The 22,175-nt window shown below is 44.2% G+C and overlaps 2 protein-coding genes across 13 annotated transcripts in view; both read right to left on the bottom strand.

Moving 5' to 3' along the window:
* Window positions 1-4,245, bottom strand: part of nf1a (neurofibromin 1a) — a 72,601-nt gene extending 68,356 nt beyond the window's left edge. For all 12 annotated transcript variants that reach the window (XM_018748654.2, XM_018748664.2, XM_018748658.2 and 9 more), the window contains exon 1: window positions 3,943-4,245. In XM_018748654.2, coding sequence (XP_018604170.2) covers window positions 3,943-4,002 — 60 coding nt within the window. In that variant the 5' untranslated portion in view covers window positions 4,003-4,245. The remainder of the gene's footprint in view (window positions 1-3,942) is intronic.
* Window positions 4,246-6,697: 2,452 nt separating this feature from the next.
* LOC108932135 (galectin-9B-like) lies at window positions 6,698-17,666 on the bottom strand. The gene is made up of 10 exons (XM_018748354.2): window positions 17,589-17,666; window positions 16,583-16,671; window positions 14,477-14,684; window positions 13,724-13,843; window positions 13,303-13,329; window positions 12,712-12,741; window positions 9,325-9,357; window positions 9,104-9,192; window positions 8,629-8,785; window positions 6,698-7,231 (listed from the first exon to the last, which is right to left on the bottom strand). Exons 1-10 carry the CDS (start codon window positions 17,622-17,624, stop codon window positions 7,085-7,087), a joined length of 936 nt encoding a protein of 311 aa, XP_018603870.1. The 5' UTR covers window positions 17,625-17,666; the 3' UTR covers window positions 6,698-7,084.
* Between the last annotated feature and the right edge of the window lie 4,509 nt (window positions 17,667-22,175).

The following is a 22,175-nucleotide window of genomic DNA, read 5'->3' on the forward strand; positions in this document are numbered from 1 at the left end:
GTTTTTTTTTAAAAACTGCTCTCATACTAAGCTGCCTTCAACCCAGGTAAGAGGAAGTATCCAGGTTCAAAGAGACACACGAATTTTGTCGGTAACACGTAAACTCGTGACACTCATCTGGGGGTAGCGAGTGTGTTTAGGATGGAGCGAACGAGAAGAACGGTCAACAGAAGGCTGATCCCACCAACTAGTCAGAGTCCGGCCAGAGCCAAAGCAAACAATGCATTGAGTCAGAGCGCTCTAAATTGGCTTAGCAGTAAGACTGGGCTTTAATCCCCATTACACTTTCATCAAACTGTAATGAGCCGCGCCCAGCCGCTAAGCCCCTGTACAATCGCCACCCCGTGTCCTGTGAAACTGATCGCCGGTGAGCTGCGCACCCAGCTTTGCAGGCAAACAGAGAGGATAAAGAGGCTACAAGGCCTCCACATACTTTGGCAAGAGGGCAAAGTGTCCCACATGAGGTTCCCTCAGAGAAATCCTGCAGGGAAATCTCACACAAGACGCACAAATACGTCCAACGAGTTCAGGAAATTGCCTGTCCGCGAAGGAGAAAAGCACATGTGGTCGCGAGATGCCAAGCGAGTTGCCCACAAGAGAGCTGGCAATCACCGCGCAATGCTTATGGTTCGACCAAACGCCAGCCTATTCCTGCAGTTTCAAAGCGTCAAGATCTTCCAACAGTCACCAGCACCGGGGTCAGCATGGTGATGACCAGACATGCAGGCGTCAGTCTCCACTTGTCGTGCCTTCAGGGAGGAAACTGACCAGGAAGCACTCCGTAGTCCAGGTCACCACAATGACCCTGTTCCCTCTTTGACCTCTGACCTGTAAAGGATACAGTCACTCAGAGGTCCAGATTCAGACACCCAGAGCGAGTCTTTCTAATACAGAGCAGCAGTAAATGACCATGCTGGAAGGATTTCTTCACTTATTGCCAGGATCAGTGCAAGTATGCTGATCTGTTGAGCAGCTGGAACAGGGAGAGGGCGTTCTCCAAGGGTCTTACTGCTCCAGCTCCATACATGCATCTGTGCTTCCAAGGCCCTGATGCAGGAATTACCAAGGCGGTCTTACAGTACATAATGTTTGGCTGTTTTGAGGGGAAAAAGACTGTCACAAAAATTCATCATTATTTGAACAACATTTTTCTCCAAAGAAAAATCAAATCACACTATCTGCACTTATTTATTATCTATAATCTATTTGGGACAAATACGTTTATCAAGGGTGCTATAGTGGGAGAAGGATTCAAACCTGGGTCCAGAGTGCAAGGGAGCAGCTTTAACCACTACTCCACCTACTGATGTTACCACAGATTCACACATATGACTCATAAAAAAAATGTGACTACTAATGAAGAAGGATCTTAGCACTAAAAACCAGTTTTTAACTCTTTCCACTTCAGGAAAAACCCATTAAAAATATAACAAACCACAGGACCACAAGAGTGTGGCAGCTTAGACAAAGCGCCTGTTGAGGGCTCCCTTAACATTTTGAAAAATAAACTGAATATGATGAAAGAAACTTTAAATTAGTTTTTAAATGACAATTTAGCCTAATCGGAGTCCCTAGGATTTCAACGGCTCAAGAAAACAAAGTACTATTTGTTCATTTCTAGGTTACATTTTTACTTTTTGGTTTTTTCTAGGATGATTATGGAGATATATAGCAAAGCGCTGTAGGAGCAAAGGCTCAAAACAAACTGAACACACAGCAGCATCCACCCAACCACATAAACCGTTTACCATTTGGTTGTAACCCGTCTAGAACAGAGAACAGCAACAAAATGCACAGTACCCTGTTCTCGCAGTAAAAACACCTACACGTCTCCAAAGCCACTGTGGCTGACCACTAGAACTCACGGGTCATTTACAGAGATCCCAAATGCCAAGCTCAGTTCCACTTACACTTCAATAATGCAGACAAAGTGTTAATTCTACCATTCCTCTTACTGTACATTCAAAAAAGGCATTGGCGAGAGTTAGTTTTAGCAAGAATTTTTTTGCCGCGCTCCAGCTGGTCAAACCATTTGGGGTACGTAGGAATTATTAGCTCAGACAGCTCCTACAAAGACAAATGCACAATGTAAGCTGTTTAAGAACAGTTTAATCAAATTAAAATATTATTAGCAGTGTTAGTGCACCGTTCTTTTCCTCATTAGTAACAGGCAGTTCGGACAATTATACATAAACTTCAGTGCAAGATATTTTTAACAGTAAGGTTAGGAAATTTTATTATTCTATTGTGCACTCCACTGTCACTGGCAATGCCAATTAAGCAAAATCAAAACAAAAATTTCTAAACAAGAAGTAAAAGATCCAACAACTGTTGATGAAAACAGACATGAGAAACAAAAGAGTAACACACATGGTGATGTTTTAACAGTCAGTTGAGCCTGACAGCATTTTAAAGTGGTGCCTGGTACTGATGGACAAGGCAGACTTAACTTGACATAATAATATAATAAGCACAATGCCAATAAAAACAAATTTTGGGATTTGGCATCATCAGTTGCCATTGCATGCATACATTACTTAAAAGATGAAACAAAAGAAACTGAACAACACGCACTTTGAAACTTTGTTAGGGGATCATATTTATTTCTGCGATTCAGTCATTTGCTCAGTAAACGAAGCCTTTTACTTTGCAGCACAAAGCAGCATCCTGTAAACATCAGTATGCACTCACGGGTGCAGCCCGTTCGAAAACAAAATTTCATCACGACTGCAGCACGAACGGCGCGAGGTGTCCACCGGCTGGGATTCGCTGTCCGGCACGCTGCCCCTCTGACCGGACATGGCAAACCGCAGGACCGCAGGACAGCTCTCCGACCTCCAGGAACGGGGACCAGCGTGACGTGTATGTCTCTCACAAACAGCCTCTTTATACTGCACCGTAAACAATAACTTCCAATGTTTTCGTATTATCAGTGACCCGTACTGCTTTATACTGGATTTCCTCCATGTCATTGATGATGCCACATTGATTTCTGCAGGATTTCCCCCAAAGTCATCAATGACCCATGGGTGATTTCGGTAGAACTCCCTGTAAGATTATTCACATCCCTGATGACCCTACGCTGATTTCTGCAAGACATGATTCCCAATAATGAATGACCCACTGACTGGTGCAGGACTTCCCACATGTCATTAAGGACCCCCGTACTATCTTCTGTAGGACTCCCCTCTCGTGCCACAAGAGACACCACACCGATTCCTGTCGCATTCTTCACGCCATGAATAACATCTCACTGATTTCTGTGGGATTTAATAACAGTCACAGTGTTTTTAATCATGATGCCACTCTGATGTCTGCAGGAGGACCTCCGTCAACCCCCCCCATGCCATGTCGTTGCAGTAAGGTCTCCTGGTCACACAGATCCAGGAATGATGTACAGTCAGTCACTAGGACTGAGTGCGAACACCACGGTTATGGGGTCGAAGCCTATTATAATACACTGGTTGACAAGCAAGCCCATGGGGACTGGAAGAACCATCATCACCTGGACGGATGGGGCTGCCCAGCTTTAGCTAACTCACTGACTTTACCCGTCGATCCGACCGCCCTTCTCTCCTCGGCACGCCATGCCATGGTCGGCCAGGGCTCGAGCCCTTTTCCGTGTTCAACTCAAGTTGTCAAGTGTGTCTGGCAGTTTGTTCAACGTCTCCCGGTCCGAACCCGGACACGAGGCTCGAGCCGCTGGCTGCGCTGCTGTGTGGCCCTCAGTCACTGGCGCTCCCTCCCTCCCTCTCCCTCCCTCCGCTTCGCCACACTCTCGACAACAGCCGGGGTCGGTGGTTGCGCTCGAGCTGCACGGCGCGCGCTGGATCCCTCACCGCACTCATTCACCTGACCGGCTCCAGGCCCGACCACGCAGGCCCTGTCCTCTCTCTCCCCCCCCGGCGGCCGCGGACCCTCGACGGAGACCCCCGCTCTTACCTGCTCGTCGAATCTGTTAATTACGGCCTGAACCCATTCCACTGGCTTGTGCGCCGCCATGGCCGGCCGGATGGGAGCCGCGGTGGGCTACGTGCAATCCCAAAAGTAACAACGTCCTCCTTTGCAGTTTTCCACCCTTTAAACCTTGGGAACCGTTGTCGAAACGGGACGGTGGGGGCTGGTTATTTTTTCCCTTTCAGCAGACACTACCGCGCCGCCATGACACTCCACCGGAAGTTCGAATCCTCCTTTCCAGCGGAGCCGTAATGAGACCAGAGAGCGAGCCTGTCGAAGGGTGGCCTACGACGCATGCGCCGCACAGGATCCGACTGATGGAGAGAGACAAGCCCGTCGAGAAGCGGTATAGTACGCATGCGCTGCCCGGGATTCGGCCGAAGGAGGGAGAAGAGCCTGTCGAGAGTACCCCACTGCGCATGCGCCGCCTGGGATAAATCTAATGGACAGAGATGAGTGTACGGAGAAGTGGTCAGTGCGCTTGCGCCGTTTGGGATCTACGCGTTGGAGAGGAAAGTAGTGGCGGGTAGCGCGATCTTGCTTCATTAATGGAAGAAACAGCCCAAAGATGCTTCTCATTCATTCCTAACTTATCGCCACCTGGCAGTAAAATTCACATGCGTGTGGTATTTCAAAGATTCGACACCAGCTGTTTCACTTGCAGTGAAGGAAATGGAGGTAGAGCTGGAGATGGAGATGAGATAAACAGCCTATCATGTATTGTTTTCATAACAACAGTCGTGATTTTGCACTTCGCAGGGCTGCGTGTGTGTGTGTGTTGTGCTGTTACGTAACCGGTTTCCCCTTCACCTGTCAGCAGCTGTGGGAGTGCTGAGTGCTGCATTTGGACAGGGGAATGTCATGGCCTGTTGCTTACCTGTGTCGTCTTTCACATACATTGCAGACACAGAGTCGTGCACACGAAGGCTCGTCTTGAGTGAGTGAGTGAGTGTGTGTGTGTCTGAGAAAGGAAGGGAGAATGTGTAGGTGAATGTGTGTGAAGAGGGTAGGGTGGATGTCCTGCAATTATTATGTAACAGACATGTTGTTCCCAGCTTCTCATGTGGAATCCCCTTAGTTACACTGCTTAATGAAAATAAACTTTATATGTAAAATGTATACACACATAGCCTCATAAGAGTGTGCACTGTGTTGGCTGCTGAGCTGAAGAAAAGCCAGAGGCAGCCTGCTTTTCTTCTACAATCACATGCCGCAAAGCAAATTCAATTAGCCAGTTAACCCCTGGAAGGGCACGCGGAACGGGCTGAGAGAGAAAGTCACGCTGTCACGTGCACAACCCGCAATAAATCGAGTCCCTGTGCATGTCTAAGGAAAATCGAATCGACCCTCTTCTTGTGAATCATGGGCCACTCAGCATTTCCTTGAAAGTCTGTAAAAATGTCCAATAAAGGCCTTTCCCGTAACACATAAAAAGACCTCTTTTTAATGGTGACGATGGCTTTGTGAAGCAGTTTTTTCCTCACAGTTTATGCAATCCCTAGATCAGTTTTTATAACCAAGGGTCTTCGCAAAGAAGGAATTGTCCAACAGTCTGTTTCAAGAGGAGGAAAGCATCGCGAGTGTCATGCGTGCTTCTGACAGCTCCTGTTGTCCCTAACTAGAAAGGAGCTCAGTGCCCTGGACCACACGGTGGTCCCCATATTGGTCACCTGTTGTTACAGCAACACCCCTTCGAGCCACGGAAATCGTGCAACACACCTCCATCGACAACTTTCAGGAGAGAGAGAGCACTGAGGACAACGACAGGCTATGTGAATGTAGTGAGTTGAGATCTTTTCGATTATGTTTTCTTAGAGGACAGAGATTGAAACTTATGAAGGTTGGAGGTTCAAGCCCTGCCAGGGCCCATTCTGGAGTTTCCTCAAAAAGATTAATCTGGAACTTCATCCGTAAAACATCCAACCTTGCAAGTGGATAAAAAGGTAAGTCACTTTGGCTTAAAGTTTCAACCAGGCAAATGACGTGATGCACAGTAAATGCAAAGAGAACAGTCAGTGTGGAAACATGCTGCCCCCTGCAGGCAGTCATTTGAGACAGCAGAGCCCAGCAAGGTGTTTCACTGAAGGGTTCTTTCTGCTCAAGGGCCTCAGTGAGGACTCATTTACACTACATTTATCCATTTAGCTGACACTTTTCTCCAAAACAAGTTACAATGTTAAGCTACCGACAATTATTGACCCATTTATACAACTGGGTAATTACCTTGCTGATGGGTACTACACCTATAGGTGGGAGTCGAACCTGTGACCTGCGGGTCCAAGAGTAGCAGCTCTAACCACAACGCTACCTTCAGCCCCTCCAAAACCTTGACAATGATGACCTGGAATAAATTTAAGATGTTCTTGCCCATCATCTGTGGATACTGGGGACAGTTATTTTTGTAGGATCCTATTCACTTCATAGTTCTGCTATTTTAATTGTCTGTCAAACACATCATATTTCTTGTATGTGTAAACCTACCAGGGAATAATGTGTTCTCTTCGTTTCATTCCTTCAGTAGTTCTGATTTATTGTGATATCACTGATATATTAAAATAGCCAGAGTTGGTTTAAAATACAGTATCTATAAAAGCAAAAAAATTAAAATGAGATTTTCTGTTTTGTTAAAAAATATGAAATATGTTATAAAGTACTGCATGCATGTACAATTTTGATGTCTGGTCAACTGTTTTATATGTATTTTTATTAAATTATTCACAACACATTAAAAAGTGCCCCCATTCATTGAACAGTTGTTTTAATATCAATTTCTTAATTTTGTGCCTGGAAATGTTTTACTTTTTTTGTACTTGTATTTTTATTTTAAAGATATTTATTCATGTTTCATTCTGCAAATGCAGAAGAATTTGTAATATAAAAATTAGATTTTATTTTAATGTGTTTTTAAGCATGATAAAATGCAATGCACAGTATTATAAGTGAGTATGAATTAAATTGTCTCTAAGGCAAAATTTAAAGAAGTAGAACATACAAAGTGAGAGCATGCAAAGCAGTACAGTTACATTTAGCTGTTTGTATATTTCGTGGCCAGCAAATGAGTAATCTTATTAGACACATTTTGTTCCTCTTTTCACACACTGATCTGATATCACTGCTGATCTTCAACTCAGATGGTCACAGAGGTCAGGCTCACATCTCCATTCACCTCCAGCATGTTAACATCCTGGAGAAGGAGATGGCGGTGCTTGTAGGTGAACATCTGCACACCGTTGAGCATCACCAAGTAGGTCTGGTCGTTGCAGATGAATGTCACCTGAAACGCAGGCAACAGGTTTGAGCAACAGATTACAGCAAAACACAGCTGATCAACAACTGGAACAAGAACTTATTGAAGAGCAAGAAATCAAGCTCATTCTGTGTGTGTGCGTGGGTATTTTATTTTGGGGGGACCTTATATCAGAAAGTGCCTTCTGTTTTGAAAGAAGTGGAAGAGGCCCACTGACACCTTTTTTCCTCCATCACAGGAAGTTGTATGTTGTAAATTACATCACAATTCCTGGCCAGTTAATAGATCATTATTAATTGTCACCTTGAGTGAATAAGGTGTGGGGTGATACTACTGCATATTGTTCACTGGAAATCACTTTGAAGAAAAGCATATGCTAAATGAATAAATGTAAATGATTTCACACACATACACACATCGTCTGAACCGCTTGTTCCATACGGGGTCACGGGGAGCCGGAGCCTAACCCAGCAGCACAGGGCGTGAGGCTGGAGGGGACATACCCAGGACGGGACGCTAGGCCGCCACAAGGCACCCCAAGCGGGACTCAAACCCCAGACCCACCGGAAAGCAGGACGAGGTCCAACCCACTGCACCACCGCACCCCCCCCATTAATGATTTCTCATTTATCCAATGCTTTTCTCCAAAAAGACATACAATGCATGTCTGTATACTGAACTACTCACACTGATTTACCAATTTATACAGCTGGATAATTTTTACTGTGTCCGTTCATGGTAGTTATCTTTCTCAAGGGTATTACAGCAGGAGCCAGGATTCAAACCTGCATCTTCATTCCAAGGTGGTCCCTCTAACCATGACACTAACTATTGCAACTGTACTGAGTCCCAAACCTTCAACATGCTTTGGAGAAAATCTTTATTGTTAATATGGACTTTCACTGTTTTATATTTTCATATAGTTACATTATTCTTTTAGCAAATACTTTTTTTAAAGTGATATACAATGCTAAATACGCTAGACTGCCTACAACCTTTTGCCTTACTTAATTTACATTTATTCATTTAGCAGACGCTTTTGTCCAAAGCGACGTACATCTCAGCAAAAGTACACTTACTTATACACCAATGTAACACACTGACACAGTCATATACTAAGTCTAAGGGCAGTTCAGAGTCCCTAGTCCACCTGAAACATGTCTTTGGATGGTAGGAAACCCATAGAAACACAGGCAGAACATTCAAACTGCACATGGACCGTGCTTGATTCCCCCCACGCCCAGATGCACAGCCCAGGAGTATAAGCAATCAGCGCCACCTGTTGGGCTACTATGCAGCTGTTCTTATTTATCAAGAGCTGTGAATACAGAACTGGACTGAAATAAACTAAACCCAATAAGACACAGTTTATCACTAGGAGCGCCACATGGGGTGAATGGTTGGAGGATTTTGGGACTACTCACTGTAAAAGGTTGTCCTCTTTCGAAGGGCATGCCCCCTTGACGTTCCTCGGGACCCCACTTGTTGTTCATCAGACTGTTGCGGACCACTGTGTTCTCATCAAACCTGGGGTTGAAGTGCATTGCTATCCCAGAGCCATAGCACAGGTTGAAATGGAACCTGTACACATAAACCCGGTGGATTTACTGCACAGCACCACTTAGCCAGAGCCACATCACAATGGTCACTTATGCTCTACCGTTCATTCCCTCACCGTGACAGTCAGCCTTAGGTGGGTTCCAAAAAAGGCAAACAAAGCTCAGAGAGCCTTAATCATTTTTAATTAGCCTGTAAAAGTTATATAGTGCTGAAACAATACAATCAAGCTTAAAAAAGAACAAGTGACACAAGTATCCCTGAATGAACAACGGAATGTGTTGAATGAACATGAACCACAAGAGCCATGAGATTCAGATTTGGTAACCATTCACAACTGACCTCTTAGCACTGGGGTTGACCACACCCTGTATGGTAATGCTCCTGCCCGGGTACATCCCACCATTGATTGCAGTTTTGTACGGGATGGTCTGGACACCACGAAACAAGAGTTATCAGCCATGGCACTCAGTCATCAGATTATTACTTTCAGGACAAATGATCTGTGTGATGTGGCATAAGTCAACATAACAATTCTGAAGAATATATAACAAAGTGCTTACATAGTACTGCGGCGCTCCATACACAGGAGCGGACTGTCAAAAGAGATGGGAACAAAGAGATAAATCAGTGTGAAACTTCCCCATGTACACTAAGAAAGAGGTACATTCCCACCCATCACTGCTTTAAGTAACATTTAATGGAAACTAACTGAAAATACAACCAGTGATCCGTGAAGAACAATTTTTTTTGTTCTTCACCCAAAATAGAAGCAACACTATATTCTAACACCCTCCTTGTATGATACAAAAATATGTATTTCCTGTATTGGGTGGTACACATCAGGAAATTGAAGTGCTAAAGACACACTGTGTGAAAGCAATATTCAGCCTTAAAACAATGTGCAGAACATTGTCACTGAAAAGGAATGTGAATACTGTAGTGGGAATTCAGTGTTCACCAGCTCACACGAAGGACTCAAAAATGAATAACAGGAAAATGAAGGTCAGTTTATAAATACTGTTTCAAGCAATGTCCTTTAAATGTTTGAGCTGAAGTTCCCACATATCAGTAAGAATTCTGTTCACCAAATTCCGTTTTCTATCACCACAATCTTACAGCTGCATATACAGTATTATATTGATATTTAGCAGATTCACTTGTGGCCAGGAGTCCAGTTTAAAACTGCCATTCCTGAATGCAGCATAAAGTGATTTTTTTCACATGCACCACATTCTAAACACATTCACAAAGGAAGTAAATTGTGAATTTCGCATTTTACTGCCCTAAGGATGGATGGAAATGCCATCATGTTGAGTCCAACTCATGGCGAGTACTCGCATTGTTTCTAAGGGAAGGGAGGTGGTTTGCCAGTGCACGTGGGTGGGGGGGGGAGTACAGACACAGGGAGAAATATGCAAACCCCATGCACCCTACCCACCCACCAAAGAAGCTCAGGAGCTATCAGGCACCAGGTTTACCTACTGGTCCATCATGTCCCTGCTGTACTGTACATTAAGTTAAAAGATGGGCCTGCAACTTTTTTGAACACCAGTACTCTGTAACTGAGGGCTCCAGTTTTTATTATTTCTTTTGAAATCTAAGATCAAATGTGGGATTGTTGATGAAGCTGTTGCATCTGGCCACATATGCTCCCACAAGCCTACTCTTCTGTAAGTAAAGTGCTCAAGGAGTCCCACAGCACTGGACTGTGAAATGGAAATATTTTAAGTTGCTGATTTGCTTACAACACCTAGATTTAAATCTGTTACACTAAGAGCACTGATCAAGGCAATCACCAGATTACGAACGAGTTCAGTGTCCTTTGTCTTTAAGTCGGATTTTGACGTTAAGTTGGAACAGTTAGGTATGGTAGGTATCTAACATCAGTTAGTCAAATGTTTCTTTTAGTATATCGTAAATCGTGTACCTTTCTATGCATAAAAAAACATTAAAGAAACACTTCCAGATACACTAAAAAATCTTTAATATAACAATACAGCAATAGTATGTAACATGCCGAGGCGGCCGAGCAGGTGGGCGGAGACGGGGACAAGGGAGCCACAACTGGGACTAATTACTACTACTCTTTCTTCCCCCGGACTCGACAGTGAAGGAGAGCAACGGAGGAGGAGAGCGCCAGCGAGAGAACGAACACGACCCCGATCCCGACCTCGAGCCCATGGACGACGCCGACGAGACCGAGTCGAATCCCCTTTCCACCCGTTCCCAGCTCCCCCTTTACCCCCCTTGCCTCCTCACTGACGACTGAGTGAAAAAAACACGCCAACAGGTGAGCACTGCACCTACTGTCTGGCTTCGTCTGTTGTGTAGTAGTAGTAATAATAATAATAATAATAATAAGAATAATAAATGTAACTACAGCATTTATAATAGAGAGAGACATAGAAAGAGATAATAAATGTTACTGTCATGATGAACACAGGACACGGAGAAGGCTGAACCCAAGTGCAGGATTGTTTATTCAGAATCAAAGGACTAGATGTGTTCTCATGGTCAGGGATGGGAGAATAGTCGGTACCGATTGGCGAACTGAACAGAGAGAAGGATCAGAAGTTATGGTCGAGGGACAAGGCGAGCAGTCGTTATCAAAGAGACATGGAATGGGACTGGGGAACAATGAGTGACAGGACTTGGAAGAGTAACACGAGGTAGGTTTGAGAATGCGGTGAGGAGTGAGGTTCCACAACTGGGAAGAGGTTGAGAAGTGTCTTTTATGAGGGGGGGGGTGCGCACCACTTTCCGCTTAATTATTTTCACTTAGTTTCAATCGTGATCATTTCCCTTTTTTTTTGATGCATCACCATCACTTGCATCACATTTATGCTTTGGTGCCATGGTTAGGAGAGTAAAAACAAAAAAATTAAAGCCAAATACATTAACACAAGACACTGTTAACAGCAACGTGGTCCAACTGAAAAGAAGGAAGTCTTTGTCCTACCTCGGGCTCATGTGCCCTGCCCACGAGTCGACAAACCGCTGTAGATGGGCAATGTTTTGATGCACGTCGCAAAGTAGAGCTCGTTTCTTATTACGATTCATTGCATGTACAGTAACTCGAATTTTGAATATAATAGCCTTAATTGTGAAGTTTTCATTTCATTGTTACTTAAGGGTGTCAAAAAAATGAACTTCCGGTCAGTAAGGGGATGGTTCGTAACTACAGGTTGTACGCAAGTCGGACATTCGTAACCCAAGGACTGCCTGTATGTGTACTTCTTCTGTGACAAATTATAAATGAACATGAAAATATGCCACTCAACTAATGTGAAGGCGTTTAGCAATAATACAATTTTGGACACAGTGTTCAGCGGAAATATCTTTCTAAAAAGCACTTAACATGATGACATGAATGAAGGTTAATGTTCTGATAGTCAATCAAGTTTTTAGCAAATTAAAGCTGGAGTTTAAAAATTGTAGGGAAACTACCAGCTCTCTGAAGTTTATTCTTGCTAGTGCAGTTTCACAAACTCTCAACACAACTGATGGCAAGGATAAAACGGGGGAAAAGTAGATATATAAAAACATGTTACACCATTACATTTATTCATTTACCTAACACTTTTCTCCGAAGCAACTTACAATTATTTACACAGCTGGGTAATTTTACTGGAGCAATTTAGGTTGCGTGATTAAACTTTCTAAATAACTTGCTCAAAAGTATTATAGCTGTGATCTGAACCTGCAACCTCTTGGATGCAAAGGTAGCAGCTCTAAAAACTACGCTATCAGCTGCCCAAAACTATTACAAAACTTTGTATACCAGGAAAACAATAAATGTAAAGCAAATAAATTTGGTCAAAATTTAAAAAAATTTGTAGTCTTTGTATTTCCACTTGCTTCATATGACTTCTGTATTGATTTCATCAAACAGATGATGGAAAACATTACAATAATGACTCCTGCCAGATTTATTAAGAGGTACTCACAGGATATCCTTGTACAGGAGCAGCATAAGCCTATAGAAAAAAAATGGTTAGCTTGGCAACTCAAGTTAGGGTAAAAGCAAGTAAAATGTATAAATGTCATTAGAGCATAAAAGTTAACAACGTCAGCTGTAACTTTTGTAAATCCATACTTCAAATGATCAAATGCATTTCACAAATCATAACACTGGGGATAATCTCCAAAAAGCCTCTTCACAAGATTTCCTTGTCAAGGAGCTATGATCTAATGAAACACTGCACTTCCTGCCCTTCGTGGTAAAGGGGGATTTTAGATGACATAAATACTGTACTGGTGGTCCCCGGTTTACAATGGCAATGGGTTACGTTCCACTATATCGCTTGCCCAGGAAAAAATCAAAATTCAAAATTCGAAATATGGTTTCTACTGAATGTTTATCGCCATCTCACCAACGTAAAGTCGACAAAATCCTAAGTCGAACTATCGTAAATCGGGGACCACATGTATGTGTCATACCATTAACATGTGCTTTACTGGACTCTGTTGATCAAACTGAATTTGTGAAACTGCGGAATTTTAACCATTGAACTCATTCAGTCATGGTTGGTACTTACAAAAGATGCCTGTTGTGCAGAAAATGGCTGTAAAAGGAAACAAAAATAAAACTGTTAGTACATTGTAAGTTACAACCAATGCTTTTTGCGGTCTGTACAAATTATTTTTCTCAGTGGGTCCGTCATACGTATTGTCTATTGAATTCTTAGTTTTTTGTACCTACTCGTGCAATGAACATCATTCATACAGTGGAAAGAAACAAACTAAGTTTACTTAAGAATCACACATCTGCAACTATGTCTCTCTTTCTCCTAATGTAATGTACAAATTGTATTTCTCTGAGAAGGACATCCCTTTGGAGAAAAGCATCTGTTAAATGAATAAATTAAAATGTAAATATAAACATGTCATTTCTGACAGAATGTGCTGCTGTTTCTAAAAGTTTCTGTAACTAGCAATAGCACCTGTGTATGAACTCACCACAGGGTTCTGGAATGAGATGCAGGTCACCACAACCCCACCGTCCACAGTGATGGTATCAACTTGGGAAAAATTAAGGCGGTGCTTGTATTCCATGAATTTCATCCCATTTGCCAGAACCTAAATGAGACATGCATTCATTGATAAGATATATTCTGATATATTGTGTTGTTCCAAAGGGGGTGCAGTGGTGCAGCGGGCTTGGCTGGGTCCTGCTCTGTGGCGGGTCTGGAGTTCAAGTCCTGCTCGGGGTGCCTTGTGATGGACTGGCATCCTGTCCTGGGTGTGTCCCCTCCCCCTCCAGCCTTATGGCCTATATTGCCGGATTAGGCTCCAGCTCGCTGCGACCCCACTTGGGACAAGTGGCTTTAGCCAGTGTGTGTTGTTCCAAAAGCATAACAAATTATGATGGCAGTAGTTCAGTGAAAATTCTGTTGAAATTCAATGAAGATGACTTTGTTAATTTTGGGAAACAGGGACGGATTATGTAAGATCATTGTGAAATATCATAATGATACTGAAAATAGGCAGATGATCTTCAGGATAATGTCTACATTCAAAGATCACAATGCCCCCTCCAAAAATTTCTTCAGTAATGAGGTGGCACGTGGTAGTTGTAGTAAAGTTCTGTAATTGTGACAAAGCTGATGTGAAATTGTCACTTCTTATTAGATAAATAAACTGTATTCCATTTGTTGCACTGTATTTTGTAATGTGTGGAAATCAAGGGTAAGGGTTGAGGCATCCTCTGACCGTGAAAGCATCGGTATTGACGATGATGGTGAGACTGAAGTTGGAGCCTTGTGGGAAGGGCGCCTCATACTTCCTCTCCTCACTCCCCCATCTGGAGCCTTGGAAGGTGTTGGCCACCACATATCCAGGCAGGCTGTCGAACCGCGGATTGAAGTGGAAGGCCACATCCGCCCCCTGCCTTGAGCCGCACTGCAGATTCACATGAAACCTGCCATGCAACAGAAGTCCCAGTGGCTAGTCCTCATTATAAATTCCTCATCAAAGTGGTGTAAGTTAGCAGAATTTAAATTATCATTTATCATTCTCTGTCATCACACATGCAATCTGTGGGAACTTTCCACGATGTTTAATAGTAATTTACATTTACATTTATTCATTTAGCAAACAATTTTGTCCAAAGCGACGTACATCTCAGCAAAAGTACAATTTATGCATGACATTGAGAGAAGGAGACATAGCTGCAGACATGAAAGTCTCAAGCAAACCTAGTTTGTTCCCTACCACTTGCTGCACCGAGGTTCATCATTCAAGTAGGTGCATAAGACACAGGATAGACAAATCCCGATACCCACACCATTTTTTTTTATTAAATATTATAAGATACACAAATGAGCAGTACAATACCAGAGTAATTGCTGAATAAAGGTTGTATCTGCGGATGCTTCTGGAGTTACGATGTGTGAACAGTTACACCATAGATGATCTGAAGAGATCTTGGGCAAAGTGGATCTGGAAAAGGTGGGTTTTCAGACCCTTCTTAAATATAGACAGAGTTTCTGCAGTTCTGAGTGACAGGGGAAAGTCATTCCACCACAACGGACCCAGAACCGAGAACCTCCAAGCTTTACCTTTCGTGCGCGGGGCCACCAAGTGAGCGGAAGTAGACGAGCGAACGGGCCTGGCTGGGGTGTACTGGTTGATCAAGTCCTGTAAATAGCTGGGAGCAGTTCTACTGATGCATGTGTACACAGTTTTGAATTTGATTCAGGCAGCTATAGGAAGCCAGCGCAGAGAGATGAGTAGAGGAGATACATGGGAGCGCTTTGGCAAATCAAACACAACTCGTGCAGCGGCATTCTGTAGAAGCTGCAGAGGTTTGATGGCGTTAGCAGCAAGGCCACACAGAAGAGAGTTGCAGCAGTCTAGACGGGCAGTCACCATGGCCTGGACAAGTAGTTGGGCGGAGTCAATAGTGAGGTAGGGACGGATCCTATGAATATTATGCAGGATGTATCTGCATGGCCGGGTTGTGGCTTCAATATGCTGAGAGAATGACAGACTCACATCAATCGTTACTCCCAGACTCTTAGCAAAGGAGCTAGGCAAAATGAGTAAGTTGTCCAGTTTGATCGAGAGGTCGTGACAGGAGGACAGGCCAGCTGGGAGATAAAGAATCTCTGTTTTGGAGAGGTTGAGTTGGAGGCGGTGATCATACATCCATGAAGAGATGTCCGACAGGCAGGCAGCAATGCGTGCGGAGATGTCTGATGCACCAGGTAGAAAGGAGAGGAAGAGCTGGGTACCATCTGCATAGCAGTGGTACTTGAATCCATGGGAGGCTATGAGCGGACCGAGGGAGGAGGTGTACATGGAGAAAAGAAGAGGACCCAATACCGACCCCTGCGGAACACCAGCTGAGAGCAGCAGAGGAGAAGAACGAGAGCTCCACCAGACCACTTGACAGGATCTGCCAGAGAGGGAGGACTCAAACCATCTTAGTGCCGCACCTTTGATCCCAAGCTGGTTAAGAGGGGAGAGTAGAATCTGGTGATTTACAGTGTCGAATGCTGCAGACAGATCGAGGAGAGGGAGGCAGCTCTAGCAGCTTGGAGAGTGTCAGATACCGCCAGAAGGGCAGTCTCAGTGGAGTGACCAATTCTGAAACAAGACTGATAACCACAAGGAGATGGTTCCGGGTGAGGAAATCGGACAGTTGATCACAAGCTGCCCGCTCAAGGGTTTTGGACAGGAAGGAGAGGAGAGAGACCGGTCTGTAATTTTCAACCAGATTGGGGTCCAGGGAGGATTTTTTTAACAGAGGTGAAATTAGAGCAGTGTAGGCCCTGATTTTAGTCCTAGAGCCTACAAGGGGAGCCTGCAACTCACCTGCTGGTTCCCTCCAGGACTCTGCCAGCCACAGTGATCTCCTTTCCTGTCTGCAGTCCTCCATGGATGGAGCCCGTGAAAGGGATTTGCTTCAGACAAAGTGATATAAATATAAATATAAAGACAAAGGGACTGACAAAGTAGTGCTGCTGCCTTACAGTTCCTGGATTGTGCGGGAAAATGTGAGTTTGATCGACGTTAAGTCAATGGAGTTTGCTCGTTCTCCCCACATCTGCGTGGGTTACCTGTAAAAACATGCAGTTGAGGTGAACTGCTGATGTTAAAATGCCCTTGGGATGTGAATGGGGGCATGACTCTGTGTGTGTGTGTGTGTGTGTGTGTGTGTGTAAATATAACACAAGAAAAAAATGCTTCTTTAAAAACCCAAAAATAATGACTACAGGAGAAGTATGCAGTATGTAGGCTTTAAAAAAATCATTTTAAACATTTATTTTTATATTTGTGGGCATAACAAATAGGGTGTGATAATTGTATTGCTATTATTCAAAGACACAAATGCGAATGGAACAAATGACTAGAGCAGAAGACTGATTTTGGACTAATTCTAATATGAGGACGTTCAAAAACAAACAGTGGACGGAACTGCAGTCATATGACACGTCAGCGGACCACAACTGTCAAAATACTATTATTTAGACAGAAGTGCGAATTTAGAAACCAGTTTTTGCAATGCTTTCCGTTATAGGAAATGTCATGCGTTCCGTAAATCCGTTCCGTTATAGAAAATAATTCTGTATCGATTTCTCTCTTTCTTTATGACAAATTTAACAGAGAGCGAGAGAGAGACTTTCAGGCCAGGGGAAGTGTGAAAGAAAATGTTCACACGAAATTACATACCTTTGGCACATCGTCGGTCGGTAGTAAAAAAAAAAAAAAAAAAAAAAAAAAAAAAAAACTTCCTCCCTCAGAAAAAAGTTGCAAAAATGTGACGAACTGAAAGCGAGAGGCAAGTGTGTGTGAAGTGAGCCTGTGATCTGTCACCTACCGGGTTGAAAAAGGGCTGCTGGTTGTAGAAGGCCATGTTTCCTCTTCAGAGCTCCGTTTAATGTAACGGTGCAGGGCGCGCGGGGCTGCGGGGCTGCGGAGCGCGGGAACGGCGCGAGGAATTTCGGTAATAGCGGGAAATCAGGAAGAAAAAAGTGCTCGTCGCGAGCGCACTTTCGCTTTGTGCTGAAGGGGTCACGGTTCGTCTCGCAAATACAGACCCGCGCGCGCACACACGCGCTTCTGCTCAGTACCTCCTCTTTTTCGTCAGACGGATGCAGTCTGTGTGGAAGAAGTTACGCCTTCTGTCCTAATTCTTAGTTATTGCCCTCGTCACCCCTCCGTTTTACTTCAAGTGTGAAGTGAAGATGTTCATTCATCCCGGATTAGGTCGCGCAGATTATTTATTGAGGGGCGGCACGGTGGTGCAGCGGCTAGATTCCAATCCGGCTCAGTCTGTCTGGAGTTCGGGTGTTTTCCCCCTGTCTCCCGGTGCTCCGGTTTCCTCCCACAGCCCAAAGACATCCAGTTCAGCTGAAACGTTGACGCTAAATCGCACATAGTGTGTGTGAGTGGTTTCTCACAATTCGTTTTTTTTTTTTTTTTTTTTTTTGAGGGGGGAAGGGAGAATTCCTAGTTATCGCCTGGAGTCATGTATTCCAGTCAGTTCAGATGTGGGTTTGACCTGCCCTTTCACATAAAAAAAAAAAAAAAACTGAATTCTGGTTATCTGCTCTTCACAACAGAGATCTTGGAAGACCTCAGAAGAAGAGCTTGTTGAAGCTCATAAGACTAGAAAGGGTTACAAGAGGATTTCTAAGGACTTGGGGCTCCATCCACCCATCCTCAGCCAGCAGACAATTTGCAAAACAGAGGAAACCGAGTACCGTTATTACGGTGAGCATCCTAAGAAATCAGTGCAAGGACACATCATGCATTCCTCAAATTCCTCCTCAAACAAGTAGCAAGAATCTGCAGGTATCTCTTACGTCCGACAAATAAGAAAAACACTGAACGAGAGTGGCGTTTATGGGATTTACCATGGAGGAAAAACTTCCTTGGAAGCACATTGCTGCCCTTCTCAAGTGTGCTAAAGAACGCCTGGATATTCCACAGCATGCTGGAGCAATGTTCTGAGAACAGTTGAGAGAAAAGCTGAACTTTCTGGTAAATGCCCACGGTTTGGGGGGAGGGGGGTAACGCTGCATACCAGAACCCGAACCTCATCCCAGATGTGAAATATGGTGGAGGGATTTCCGAGCAGAAACTAAACTTAACGCCATTAACGTGGGTGAAGTATAATACTGTAAAATAAGCGTATCATTTTGCAGTTGCAATTTCGCAAGAAGAGGCCTTTTGTTTTTTAAGGACGTATCTGATCGGTCTGTGGAAAGACATCCTGTGATAAGTTGAACTGTCAAACACTTACCAAATAGAGAAGAGATCACTTCCCATTTTCTAAAGGAAACTATTTACTCTTATCTGATACTTCTCTTACTTACACACACATATATACAGGGTGGTCATTTTCACTGGAGCAATGTACAGTAGGTTCTTTGTTCAAGGGTATTTCAGTTGGGGGTACGGTGGCGCAGCAGGCTTGGCCAGGGCCTGTCCTGTAGTGGGCCTGGGGCTCGAGTCTCGCTTGAGGTGCCCTGCAGTGAACCGGCGTCCCGTCCGGGGTGTCTCCCCCCTCGCACCCCACGTCGCTGGGCCAGGCTCCGACTTCCCGTGACCCCGCTGAGGGCAAGCGGCTGTAGACATTTGGTGGGTGGGTACTCAAACCTGCAGCCCCCAAGCCCACAGGTGGCAGGTCTAACCACTGCACCACATGCTGCTGCAGCAAACCTCCAGTTTGTTTATATAGCACATATACTGTAATCACACACAGGGGTCGTTCAAAGTGCTTTACAGTCAGAGTTAAAACAGACGAGAAGTAAGTTTAAAAAGTTAGGTAAGTATCATAGAGGAAATTACATGGAAGAGTAGTACATTTTAAAAATCCTACATTTAGAAAATACTTGCACCGGTAAACAAGTTACAGCGTTGTTCACACATCACTGTTCGCCCACAGTGTTAATCGCACACAGCGTTGTGCACATGCACAAACTAACAAAAGTAATTAATTTAGCTAAATATGGTGGGACTACAATGAATTTCATTTTTCTGGCACATTACAGAGTTTTCTATCAAGTCTGGGCTCCACCTTGCTAAAAACCTCGAACCTCCCATCAGCTCATGAGCTGCTGTCGGTATGAAAACTTCCTTCTGTCCTCTGTGCTGGGAAGCTGCTGGGAAGAATAGAAAACTGTTTTTCAGTCCAACATATCCTCCCTAGAGGTTAGACTGGAGGCCCCAGGTTAATGGGAGGAAGCGGCTCACATGTCCACCCATGTGACTCAAACTGTATAGGCTGAGCACAGTTATTTTGCTATTAATTTATAGGCAGATTGCCATAAATGCCCATTATGTATTTTTTCAGTCCTCAGCCTATGATGTGATGTATGATGTGGGGGTGACAGGGAAGGGTGAGGTGGGAAGACCCCAGAATAAGCCATCTGGATGATAGGATTAGGGTACAATGGCTTCCTTTAGGAATTGTCCCGGTTAAAAATGTCCCGGTCCTTTGCATAAACACTGTATTTATGATATTTAGGAGGATCGATCTCTATGGAGATAAGCTCAACCCAATGGGCTGTTCATAATGTAGCACCGGCTCCAAAATACAGGGCCAAACATGGAACCTGGGTTTCCTTCATGCAGAGGGCCGTGGGTACAGAATAACATTCCTCCTCATTCCATCCTGATTTATATAGCGTTCATGCTAATTTTGGTCGGGATTCATGGAAATTGCACCGGCACAAAGTACGGATAGGCAACATGGTCCTCATTCACAGTGCTTTACTTCTTAGTTTTTCATAACTGCATTGGAGGTATTTTTGCGGAAAAATGCACTGCAACATTTTAAACTTTCCATAGTCTTGTGCAACACTTTACAGTGTTTTCTGCCCCCCATTTCCTTTGCAGTACTAAAATTGGACGGTACACCTCCGAGTCCAGGTTCAGTCAGAAGAAACATTTTATACAGTGGCCATGAAGACCTCTTTGACCTCAGATTACTGAGTAATAATAATAATAATAATAATAATAATAATAATAATAATCACACATTGTTTGAAACTGCTTGCCCCAGGCGGGGTTGAGGCGAGCTGGAGCCTAACCTGGCAAAACAGTGCGTAAGGCTGGAGGGGGTAGGGGACACACCCCGGACGGGACACCAGCCCATTGCAAGGCACTCCAAGCGGGACTCAAACCCCAGACCCACCGGAGAGCAGGACCCGGTCAAACCCACTGCACCCCCTAATAATAATAATAATAATATGTGGGATAACAAGAGAAAGGAATATCCTGTATTGCAATAAGCGTGGAGGTGGGATCAAGAACATGTGAAGGCATGTTTATCAGAAGGCTTTTCATTTCTTATTTAGAATTAACCGATTGTTTGTGGCATCCCTCCAGCTGGATTGTTTCATGTGCTGCAGAGCTCGGTGCCCACTGCGCCCTGAGCTGTTTGTACCGAGTTGGCCGAGGAAACACAAGCTGGCCTTAGTTCTGTAGGATGGGTCACGTCGTTGTTCACGGAGGCCTTCGATAGCCACATATCTACAGGGCTTCGGGTAGGGGGTGGATGAACATCATTATTTCCAAGAGCCTGTATCCCACAGTGAAAAGAAAACTGTGGGCCAAAGAGTACAGTGGATGATGTTTGTGTCTATGGTCCCTCCCCCTGAATTGGTTCAGGGTAACTGGTCATAACCACAGGGAAAACAAAGAAAATACATAAACACCCAACACTGGAACTATCCCCCCCCTACACACAAGACAGTGTTGCACTTATTCAATAGCCTGTTGTAGCCTTTTATTCATTATCAAATTCTGGTTTGCAGTCTGATATACAACTATTACAGTACTGAATACTCAAGTCCTGTGGCCTAAAGGTTGTTGGTTCAAGTACATTTCTTTATTTTGCAGATTCTTTTTTCCCCAAAGTGATTTCCAGTGAACACTATGTAGGGTTATCAGTCCACACACCTTATTCACCGTGGGTGAACCTGAACAGCATGTCTTTGGACTGTGGGAGGAAACCAGAGCACCCGAAAGAAGACATGGGGAGAACATGCAAACTCCACACTGACTGAGCAGGAATCCAATCCACGTCCTCTTGCATCACCCAGGCACTGTGAGACAGCAGCGCTACGCACTGTACCACTGTGCTACCCTAGCCTTAGAGTAAAAAGCAATATGGAGGAAGGTGCTCAGCCGAGACTGCCCCAGCAAATTTCCGAGAGGTACGGATTGACATAACATCTCTACAGCGTAATGCAGCACTATCACTGGCAGCTGGTAGCATAGTGGTTTGACCTGCTGCCTTTGGACCCAAAGATCACAGGTTTGAGTCTCACCTCCAGCTGTACCACTAAACAAAGTACTTACCTGAAATTGCTCCAGTAAAGTTACTAAGCTGTATAAAGGGGTAAGAAATTCTAAGGAGCCTCACACCAAGTCACTTTGGAAGGAGAAAAGTGTC

Source organism: Scleropages formosus, chromosome 10, assembly GCF_900964775.1.
Source record: "Scleropages formosus chromosome 10, fSclFor1.1, whole genome shotgun sequence".
Lineage (NCBI taxonomy): Eukaryota > Metazoa > Chordata > Actinopteri > Osteoglossiformes > Osteoglossidae > Scleropages > Scleropages formosus.